Source organism: Acipenser ruthenus, chromosome 17, assembly GCF_902713425.1.
Source record: "Acipenser ruthenus chromosome 17, fAciRut3.2 maternal haplotype, whole genome shotgun sequence".
Lineage (NCBI taxonomy): Eukaryota > Metazoa > Chordata > Actinopteri > Acipenseriformes > Acipenseridae > Acipenser > Acipenser ruthenus.
In genome coordinates, this window is record NC_081205.1 from 31278336 (window position 1) to 31290646 (window position 12311).

The window sequence follows — 12311 nt, forward strand, 5'->3', positions numbered from 1 at the left end:
GACATAAAGGTTAACTTTCATGAAATGTAATTTGCATTTAGTCATTTTCCAAACTGCCCAAAAAATATAACGATATAGAAGCAATACATAGAAAATATAATTCCCTTTCCAATTAAACAATTTCTTATGTACGACTGATCTTCAAAGCACAAACCACGTTTAAATCGCTGCATATAGTTACTATACAAGTAGGAAAGCGTATCGTTTTACCGCATTTATGAGAATGATGAATTGTGCAATGTTACAGTTCAATAAATAAGCAGTCCTAAAGACAACAATAATTAGTGCTGCTTTAAAAAGTGCTATTTAAGGCTGTACCCTGTCACAACACTCGTAGCTCGCAGTTGTAAAAAATTGCAGATGTGCGCACATCTGCAATTGTATTTTATATAAAAAGTAATAGCAGTGCATTGCAAGTCAATAGTTCCTACAGTTCTATTATTTATTTATTTGTTTGTTTATTTATTTTTGCTGACATCGTGTGCAAATATATATTTGGGAACTTAGTAAGTAGGGAAATGGCCATTATACAAACAGAAGTGTTGAGTATCGAAATTGACTTTCAGTATAACTTCAGATGTCGCTGGACGATCAGCTATAGGCAAAGCGAGATAGGGAAGGAGGCGGAACAAGATCAGAGGCATACAAATCAGAAAGGACTGCATCATCCGGGGATACATGAGACGCGCAGCGGAGGTGCCTTTCTGCTCTGGAAGGAAGAAAAGGTTGATCTGAAAGAGGAAGATACTCACAACCTGGGCTGTGCCTGTTATAGAAACATTCTCGTGTAAGAACTCGGGCTGCCAGGCCGTCGCATGATTTGGACAGAAGTTTTTATTGTTATTATTGTTATTGATATTATTATTATTATCATCATTATTATTCACAAGGACAGCAACTTCGGTACTAAGACATTAGCGGACATTGCACTGCAGTCAATCTGGAGCTGGGCACGAATACAAACACTGGTACGGAACTGAGCAGCGATAGTGACTGAAGCTTATTATTATTATTATTATTATTATTATTATTATTATTATTATTATTATTATTAGCGTTGTTATTTTTTTGTGATGATGGCCACTTACCAAGATCCTGAAGATGACGCAATGGCTTTGATGGTCCATGACACCAACACCTCCATGGAGAAAGAGCGACCCAAAGAGGAACCGGGTCCAGATAAAAGTTCTGAGAAGTCGGACCCGTCCCAAAAACCTCCATACTCTTATGTTGCTCTCATCGCTATGGCTATCAGAGAGAGCACCGAAAAGAGGCTTACTTTGTCCGGCATCTACCAGTACATCATCAGTAAGTTCCCTTTCTACGAGAAGAACAAGAAAGGCTGGCAAAACAGCATCCGCCACAACCTGAGCTTGAACGAGTGTTTCATTAAGGTGCCGAGGGAAGGCGGTGGGGAAAGGAAGGGTAACTACTGGACTCTGGACCCCGCATGTGAAGACATGTTTGAGAAGGGCAACTACAGGAGAAGACGGAGGATGAAGAGGCCTTTCAGACCCCCTCCGACTCACTTCCAGCCGGGGAAGACTCTGTTCGGCGGTGACGGCTATGGTTATCTTTCTCCCCCAAAATACTTGCAATCCAGCTTCATGAACAACTCTTGGTCGCTGACCCAGCCTCCCACTCCAATGTCTTACACGTCTTGCCAGATGGCAAGTGGCAATGTCAGCCCAGTTAATATGAAAGGACTGTCATCGCCCACCTCGTACAATCCTTATTCTAGAGTCCAAAGCATGACTTTACCCAGCATGGTGAATTCCTACAACGGGATGAGCCACCACCACCACCCCCATCCTCACCACCCTCAGCAGCTAAGCCCGGCTACCGCTGCACCTCCTCCGGCCTCCTCAACAAACGGAGCCGGTCTTCAGTTTGCTTGCTCCCGTCAACCAGCGGAGCTCTCCATGATGCACTGTTCATACTGGGACCACGAGAGCAAACACAGCGCGTTGCATACAAGAATAGACATTTAAATTACTGGATATCAACTTTCTAAGAACTACCCAAACAGCGACGACAACCGCCACAAAAATAACCAGCGAAAACATATTCAAAACGGTGATGATGGGTTACAAATAATGTCTGTGCCAAAGTTTCTTGCACTGGGAATCCTGCGCCCTGTTTGATTCAAGGCAGTGTAAGTGACGAGACATTCTCTACTTAAAAAGCTAGAAACAGCTTCTGGAAGCCTGTGTTTGTTATTGCCCCGACTGTTTAGGATTCTAAGACTTTTTTTTTTTTTTTTTTTTAATGTGATAGATCTGAGAATGTTGGTCGTCCATTTCCATAAGGGTGGTAGTACGTTAATTAAAACCTACTGCCGTGATTGATGTTTTTGTATAAATGATGCAATGGATCATTTAATGTAAGTCTTGTATATGTACATGAGCAACGTAGAATATTTAACAGGGTAGATGACATTGACGCTTTTTCTTAGAAACAAAGGGCGTCGTTCGGGTTGTTTTCAGTCATGGATTTAGCCTTTTTTGTGACAAGGAAGAATTGTTCCAACAGGTATTATACTGAGTGAATGTATTGTAGACATTTTACAGATCTGTACAAAACCCTATGAACGTTTCTGCAGCTAAAACTCGCCACGTCGCCAACTTACGGACATTAATTACTATGGACAAGTGGATTTGTGAGATTTTTGATGCACAGTACATGTATTAAGAAAGTTTCACATTGGCCTGTATGTTAGTCTCTTGCCCCCATGTGGAGCTTTGAATTGTGTTTGTCCTCTGACTTATATATACAGTATTTGTATTTTTAAAAAGAAAAAAAACGTTTGTTATAGAACCATACTGACGATATTTCAGGGCCAGTTTCAATTTGCTTTCAAATTGTCGAAATATAAAATACTGTCTCATACAATGTTGGGACCAATCTACAAAAAAAAAAAAAAAAAAAAAAAAGAAAAGTAAACGAGCACTTTTGTTGTGTATTTCTTATAGCGAATGACCTAATAAACATGTATTTCTTTGCATTTTTATGTTTATCGTTCATTTTTATAGCAGATTTATTGCCAGCATTTGTTACCTATATATATATATATATATATATATATATATATATATATATATATATATATATATATATATATATATATAATAGATGATACTGAATCTTAGGTAGGCTTAAAAAAAAGCAGAGTTCGAGCGCTTTCTTGTTTAGATCTGATTCTATAAAATGCATAGTTATTAAAGGTTAGAAATGTTCAATATAAGGCATATGTGTGTTATTATTGACGTTCAGTCGAAATAAAATAATCGGAATAAATACCTAGTCCTGTTTTACATTTACATTGTGGAATTAAGAATGTCCTTGAATTCTGATGTAATGGAAGTTATTTATTGAAGCTGTATCTTTAGCTATAATAATAATAATAATAATAATAATAATAATAATAATAATAATAATAATAATAATAATAATAATAATACGACCTGTTTTGGGAGGGGGGGCTGTGTTTTGCATTTTACTGCTAATTGCTAATACTGTAGTCACATTTTATATCTACACTTAATAAATCCATATGCTTACACTGTATTGAAATGAACTGTTATTAAAAAAAAGATATAGCTTGCATTCCTAAACCATTTTCCGCAGTTTTACTCCCCGATGTTTTTAAGAAGGCAATAGTGAAATATATATTATATTATATTATATAGTTTATTACAAACGGGAATGAAAAAAGTTAAGGCCTTTGTTTTCAAATTGATATTAATAAAACGCTATCGGTGCTTATTGATATTAATGAATTTACTGTAATAAAATCAAGTTGTGGGCGTTATAAATTCAATTACTGTTTAAGGGTTACCTAACCTAATTTAAACCTAGCCTGTGGGGTTATTATTGATGTCATTTCAAGCCCTTTCTTTTTTGTAATACTCCACCGGCAATCAGTTTTTAGAACCACAGGCTTATATAGTGTCAAAAACTTTAGTTATTTCCCATGCAGTCAATTAAGTGTTAGACTCGTGTGTGGTTTAATTTGGTTCTGTAGACCCTAAATAGGGCTTTTCGTAAAGTAAAAGAGGAACCGATTACGCTTTTACAAACAGAATTAAAGAAGCTGTTCGATAAGCCATCCCATCTGATTAGAATTAGTCGATTCAATGGGACGTTATCAAGCAAAATGATAAGTGTTTGCTCTGTCGACCGCCCTGCTGCACCGTGGGGTACAATACACAGCCTGAGAAGGGAAAACTGTTTCCATGTTGTTGCTGTTATTATGTTGTATTTAATTATGTATAGGTAATAACATTATTATGGTCGTAGAGTTGAGGTAACCGCAATATGTCAAACAGGTTAACCGAGTCAACATTTGTAACGCAACAGTACCCTTTTAGTCAATGTGTGTACAACTGTACCATGTTACGTTCTCTATGTATCTATTCTAGAATGCATATTTGCAATGCAACTTACCGAACTGCAAAGGGTTTACACAAACTGTCTAAAAATGACATAAAAAATTAATTACCGAAATGGTAAAGGCGGTGTTTTAATTGAAATACTTTTATGTGCGAAACGAATCGTTTTCATATCAGTTATGTGTTTATACCAAACGTCCGGTTCTCATGTGGTTGAGGAGATTTTGGACAGTTGTAAAATAAAATTTTGTCGATTACAATGCTCAATGCACCACATTCATTTGAGGAACCACACGGATAACGGGTTATATGGAAGCGCTTTTCTTACCTATATTAGCCTACTAGATGTGTATCCATATAAGTACGTAATTCGATGAATAACAGTATAGGTGCACTCTAATCATATTGTTATATAGATTTGTTTTCACTCACTCAACGGCCTATGCAGTATTTAGACGACAACGCAAAATACCTACACGCTTATCAGATACATTTCTTTCAGTAGGCCCACTATCCTCATTTTTTAATACTTTTTTTTTTTTTTTACTTCCACAGTTAATATTGTATCACTGTTTTAAACGTTAGCTTATCCAAAACCAGTTCGAGGTCTATTACCAATGCTTCAGTACCCGCTTTGTTACCATAGCAGACAGCGTTACTGTACAAAACAAAAAGGCCTAGACGGGTCACTGACATGGGCATGTTTGAAACTATGAATTGTATCCAATATGTGTATTCTACACGAAGAATGATTGCGTTTGTATACGAGCCTTCGCTGCCGAAGAGTGTAAAAGACATTGCTAAATGACGTTATGCGGCATTATGGGCCTACCAATTCCATTACCATGTTGAAATGAAATAAATGTAAATTGTAATATTGAACTATAGACAAATTGCATATTATTATTATTATTATTATTATTATTATTATTATTATTATTATTATTATTATTATTATTATTATTATTATTATCATGGTTAATTGAATATTTCCAAACTCGTGTAAGCCATTGAGTTCCTGACAATTAACGCGCTATTTTTTTTTTTTTTTTAACGTCTTAAAGAGACCCTGACATTTTAAATAGACTCGTTTTTGTTGTAGGCAAATTTGTTTACTATTGGTTTTTACTCCTTAGCCATACAAGATATTCCTCATAGAGGTCCGAAACTCTACAAAAATATAACAAAGAAAACGCGGGATGACAGCTGGGTCCGAATGAGCTTGTCTCTTTTCTGTTGCTTTTCTATTGCTGTTGGAATTGTTTACATTGGGGTGCTCAGGGCCGGTCTGAGGGAAAGGCGGCGGCCTAGGGGCCCACACCTAAGGGGAGCCCCGCGCGCGTCATAATTGTATGACGTCTTCTGAGTCGAAACAGTCTCGCCACTGTTATGTCGGCTCCTCGCAAGTACGAGTCGGGCCATTATAAAAGGAAAATAAAAAATATAAAGAAATTCAAGTCAAACGACAACAAGGAGCAGACAAACCGCCAAATAAAAAAAGCAAATTAATCCGATTCAGACTCTTCAGACTCTTCACAATAATAATCTCCAAAATATTGATTTCTGCTTACCAATGTTACACGTGGATATGAGAAGCAGACCGGTCAAATATAATTTTAGATTTATATAAAAAGGATAACGTTTGCAAACAGTTTTTTATTTCGCTTAAGTGACAGCACACATGCAGTGGTGAGCGGTAGCCAACCGTTTATTGATATAATGTGTTTTTTCTTTTTTTAATTGGGATTTTTTTTTTTTGGGGGGGGGGGGGCTAAGGCCCCCGTCTAGGGCCCCACACAGACTAAGGCCAGCCCCGGGGGTGCTTTTAGAACAATGCATGGGCATGATATCATGAAGACCTCCTGTCTGTTTAACACCGTCAAGAATTTCTGCATTCGTATATACAGAGAAGTAGAACAGATATCACTGGAAAAAGGCAGGGTTTGGGAAACCACTGACATAATAATAATAATAATAATAATAATAATAATAATAATAATAATAATAATAATAATAATAATAATAATAATAATAATGCCTAAATGATTAAGAATTGTATAACATACACCTACACAAAATAAATGTGGCTGTTATAGGCATGTTGCCCTATGGCGCTCAGACTAAGCTCTGTTGTTGACTCACAGTATCGGGTTTTATAGACCACGCTTTCTATGTGTATTCCCATCCATTGTATTTAGTCTGTGTGGTTTAGTAAAACAATACGATCTTGTTTCAAGTCCTATTATAAGCCCAACTTGATCCAAGCAAAGAAAGACGACACATTTGCAAACGATGTATCAAAACCCTGGTCTAACATCTAACATAGTAATATGTGTGATTATGAGATATCTAGGTTATATTTTTGTTGTAATTGGCAATTCACCCTCGTATTTTCTTTCAATATTTGTTGCCAGTTTCGATATTTTTGTCTCCCGCCCTTGTCCTGTTATGCCTGTACTATAAGGGCTCCCAACTCTACACTTCACATGGTCTCCATACCTGCCTGTACTTCAAAATACCCCACTTGCTCTGTGCACCCAACTTTCATTCTGCGTGTACAAAAAAGATCCCCCTTTGCTGATCACGCGTTGTTGTTCCCTGTTTTTTTAAGAAGGCGCACTCTCCACTGCCTAAGTTGTCTAAGTGTTCTATGCAGTTCTAGTGCACTAGGCGTTCTATATAGAACCAATAGCAGAATTGTCTAAGTGTTCTATGCAGTTCATTAGTGCACTAGGCGTTCTATATAGAACCAATAGCAGAATTGTTTAAGTGTTCTATGCAGTTCATTAGTGCACTAGGCGTTCTATATAGAACAAATAGCAGAATTGTCTAAGTGTTCTATGCAGTTCATTAGTGCACTAGGCGTTCTATATAGAACCAATAGGCTTTCTGTGGAACCATATAATAATGTAAATAGAAATGGTCGGATATCAGTTAGTAGCAATTCATAGTTCTATTTGCTAAACTGATTGCATCAAATCTGCCGCAAACACCTCTCTCCTATTTACAAAACATTGGAGCTAACAATATGAATCAGTTCAACATTAAGGTGAAAATAAACAAACAACGTGCCAGAGCTAAGCCGCTTTGACATAAAGGACTGGGAAGCGAATGATGCACGTCAGTAAAACTCTTTTACAATGCAGAAATCTGGCCCATTTGAGGCATGTGGTAATGCAGACATTCATAATGCAAAAACACATGTGAAATGAAGTGTCAGCTATGTTGAGTTAATGATAACATAGGGACTAAAAATGTATTTGAAAACAATATACAGATGCTTCTGTTGAAAATCAGTGAATCAATAAGTAATGCTCTTGAATTGTAATTCTGTGTGCTTTTTTTCTTTTTTTTCTTTTTTTTTTAGCAATACACATGCGGGTGTTTGAAAAAGCAGATTATAGCTTGGTTACTTTATGATTATTAATTGTTTATTTAGCATGATTCTGATTGTATGATTCTGGTTCAGATTAACCCAAAGAAATTCAGATCTCAGATGTAAATTATATATATATATATATATATATATATATATATATATATATATATATATATATATATATATATATATATAGGCTGGAAGAAAATCGAGGGCCGTGAATTTGTTGCAGAAACTGCAACTTTTAACACAGACCACAACTTGTTATAGTTGCCGCGACTTTTAATGTGACTACAATGTTTCTATTATTTATATGTAATTTTGTTGCAAAATAATGCTGAAAAATAAACTGAAACAGAAAAGGAGACGTCACTCTCACGTTGTCTTTTGCTAGTGGGGGATTGGTATGCCTTGTCATCCTCTCCAGCCAATCAGTGATCTTCTTTCGCGTTGCTACTGGGCCGTGATGCAAGTACTGAACTTACTTACTGTTAAATACTGTTGAGCTTTTACTGTCATGCCAGTACTGTATGTTATGCATCCTTATTGTTAGCTTCTACTCTTCACTTGTAATGAAACACAGCGTAAAACTTTTTATTTCAAATGGTGATAATGAGGGAGGCTTAAGAACCTTATGTTCTGGTTATCTGTTTGTATGTTTTTTTCTTATTGTTGTTTTTCAACAAATGAACACAAATCCATCTTAAAAGCAAGTGTATATATATATATATATATATATATATATATATATATATATATATATATATATATATAGATAGATAGATAGATAGATAGATAGATAGATGTTTGCAATTTATTTGACAGATTTTCAAAAATGTTTTCCTAGCTGCGCACTTTGAATATAATTGTTCATTTTATTTCAAAGAAATGCGACATGTGACCTCGTTGTAAAATCTTATATTAACTGCACTGTAAAAAAAAAAAAAAAAAAAAAAGAACACATTCGACACATTCGTGTAGATTTTTCGCTTGACAATGTAGTTTACGCACAACAACAAAAACACAAGTGTTACCAAACTAACTAAATCATTACTCAAAATCAAAAAAGTTTTTAATGGGTTGTAAATATTCGCAGTACAAGATTGTTTGATTATTAATAATTACAGAATATAAATCGATAACCTGGAACATGTTTAACTGAATCGAGAGTGTAAAATATAAAGCTTTAATTAATCAAAGCAAAATCATAAAAAGAGAGAAACAATCAATCTTTGATCACAAAGCCGTGCATACATTTTAGAATTCATAAAAAGATGGGAAAAAAAAAAAAAACCTCAATGCATTTTTTCTGGTATAAAACAAACAGGATATTCCACCTGCTGTGTCGCGTTACAGGATGTATTTTTAAAGCCAGACCCCTTAAATATTCTTAGACTTCAATGCGGAGTTCAAGTCCTGGCTTAGAATGTCCTTTACACTCAGGGCTCAGTGTCCTGCAGAACAGTATCTTGTGCACGATCCCTTTACCTCATCGCCTTTCATGTTAAAACGAAGCTGAAACCATCGACAACAGTCAAATCCCGTGACTGTAGCAGGGTCGGGAAAATGGACGCTATATATAGATAGATAGATAAAACGACGGGATGCAACGTCAAAACAACTAAAATATTTGTAATATGTTAGTTGTGAAAATACAATGTCCTTAAAGCTGAAAGCCCTTGAGATATCAAGTGAAAAATAATCACATTTGTTGTAAATTATTTATATTGTCATCCATTTATGGAATTTATATATATATATATATATATATATATATATATAATATATTAAAAGCATGCATTACATGGACGTTTTAGTGTGCTAAAATGCAAGTTCTGAGACCTCCCTGGACAACATAAGTAACTGGTTTCAATCTAGCTCTCCCGGTGAAAATAATACACGGTGAATCTGATACATATAATAATGCCTACATATTCTGCAGGACATATTTAACCGGTAATGTGCTGTATCCACGTGTGTGTGTGTGTGTGTGTGTGTGTGTGTGTGTGTGTGTGTGTGTGTGTGTGTGTGTGTGTGTGTGTGTGTGTGTGTGTGTGAAAGTTGTTTGAATTGTGATTTCACTGAACGATAAGTTGCATACCTTACGGTAAGTTAAATGTTATCGTTATGACAACTGTATTGACCTCTGTCAAAATGAAGGTATTTATCCATTTTGTGGTTATGCGCGTGTTACTCAATGTTCTCGGTGGCGTATTCTTCACGCAGGTAATGTCCTCTGGAACACATTCTTCTGAGCAGCAAAAACGTTCCCGGCGCGCAGAGACTGCCTAGAGAATCGCCTACCTGAACTCATGTGGCCAACCATGCAGCAGAAAAAACAACAGTCTTGGCCTACTAGGGTAACATGGCAAACCAGGGTACACTGCATTGTATAACTAAAGAAGCAGGATAACACTGCACACATGCTATGCAAAAAATACTGTGGAAAACCATTTTTTTAAGGTGAGTTATAACTCTAATTTCCCCGGAAAGTACAGAGATCATTCACGTGAATATGTGCGCACACATACTGCAGTCTACCCTCAGAATGTGTAAAACACAAGATGCAACTCTTACCTCCCTGCTTTTTCTCTGGGCTGAAAAGAAACAGGTGTGGAGCCGTGCAGGTTGTCGAGGCTGTGGAACAGTGCGCGTGTTTGGAATATTTCTCTGTGTTCAACACAGTGTGAAAGGACCACAGGTGTGTGATAGGAGAACGGGCTTGACAATACTCCTGCATAGAGAGCGTCTCCCAGTGTTCGGGAGATACGAGATGCAACGGGCAATTCTTTAGGCGTTATTTCGAGTAGGACTATTATAACTTTTTTCTACGCTCACGCATCTCTTATTATACCACCCAGGGGGTGTTTCATATATAAGATAAGGACATACCGCGTGTTTAAAAAATAATGAATCGGGCAGCAGTGTGGAGTAGTGGTTAGGGCTCTGGACTCTTGACCGGAGGGTCGGGGGTTCAATCCCAGACTGCTGCTGTACCCTTGAGTACTTTACCTCGATTGCGCCAGTAAAAACCCAGCTGTGTATAAATGGAGAATTGTATGTGAAAATAATGTGTAAACAATTATGTAATTGTATGTAAAAATAATTCAATGCTTCATGCTTTGAACAAAGTCCAGAAAAGAAAGCATCGCCGCGTGTTATGCTATGTGGAGCACTCCTCTTATTTATGGTTCTTAACAATCTGATTACTACCAGCGTGGTTACCGAGTATGTGCTTCGCTGAGGGGTATCTTCTGTTATATTTTTTGATAGACTGTATGGTAATTTCAAAGTCAGATTTAGCCTAAATGTGGTTTTGCACAATTAAATCGAATAGATAGAGAAAACGCGTCTCGTTTAAAGTCAGGTTCAGGTTGCCGGTTTCCCAGTGTTATACACAATTAAATTCCTGACATTCTTGTCAATGTTTTACATTTAATCGCAACCATTTCCACTCGCACAGTGCCCACTTCACCCCGAATCCATTGATAGTGGACTGGGGTCACCGATGTTTATTAAACATCTGATAGACACAGAGAAATATGCAACGATTTGATTCACAGAAATCCGGCAATTGTTACCGCGCTGGCCCATGTTTTGTATGCTTAAAATAAAATAAATGGGTTACTTTTCATTGTCTTAATCTGTGTTACAATATAAACACCCACGTTTCACTTCCAGCGTCTCTTCTTGGGCTTGTTGCGATCATTCTTGAAGTCTACAGTAATGTACGTGATGTTTTTATTATTATATCTATATCACCCCCTAGGGACCTCTGGTTATTAAACACAGTTCAAATATTCTTTCAAATGTACCCTACACGGCTAAATAAATCTATACAACATACTCATGACTTTTAGTAACTCACGAGTAAAAGTTGTGTAAATAACGACATTGCATTGTATTTTACTTGTATTCATGCAACAGTGCTTAAACATTACAAAAGCTTGGATTGGACCGTAACTGTAGTCTATCTGTGAAAGTTAAACGCACATCATACAGTAAATGTATGCCACAGGTACTACTTTTAAATTGCGGTATTGTATTAGTGGCCTGTTTTCTCATCCAAACATGTTTTCAAACATTCGAAATGTCCTCTGAACGACACACTGTAAAATCAAATGGTTATGAATTAAACAGAAAGCGTATGCAAGACATTTTAAACCCGTTTTAGACGCAAATGTGTTCCCAGCATTAGTATGAACTGTTTTGAGTATATACATTCATGTTTAATCACTTAATGTGCTGTGTATAGTACTTGAGTTAAATGAAGGCACTTTTATAGAAAGTCTACAGTAGACCAAAGCTAAATGCCAGCCCGACACCGTAAGAACAGCACTGCAGTTCCTTGTGCTCATATAGTTTTATTGCCTTGTAGAAATGTTTAAATGATAGAAGTGTAGCTCTTGAAAATGCTTTAAAACCCCACGTTCTGGACAGCTTTATAACGCAGTGCTGCTGTTAACCCTATATTAAGCCATATACAACTCTGTTTACCGCAAACTCAAATTAAAACTTGCTGATCAAATTCTACACAGCAA

General features: G+C 36.5%; 1 protein-coding gene across 1 annotated transcript; it reads left to right on the top strand.

The window, feature by feature from the left end:
• Positions 1 to 518: 518 nt before the first annotated feature.
• Positions 519 to 2943, top strand: LOC117423332 (forkhead box protein L2). The gene has a single exon (XM_034038924.3). The coding sequence runs from the start codon at positions 1074 to 1076 to the stop codon at positions 1989 to 1991; it is 918 nt and encodes a 305-aa protein (XP_033894815.3). The 5' UTR covers positions 519 to 1073; the 3' UTR covers positions 1992 to 2943.
• The last annotated feature ends 9368 nt before the right edge of the window (positions 2944 to 12311 follow it).

Bases quoted from the DNA above. Each gene is read 5' to 3' on its own strand.
- LOC117423332 (XM_034038924.3), top strand. From the start codon at position 1,074: ATGATGGCCACTTACCAAGATCCTGAAGATGACGCAATGGCTTTGATG.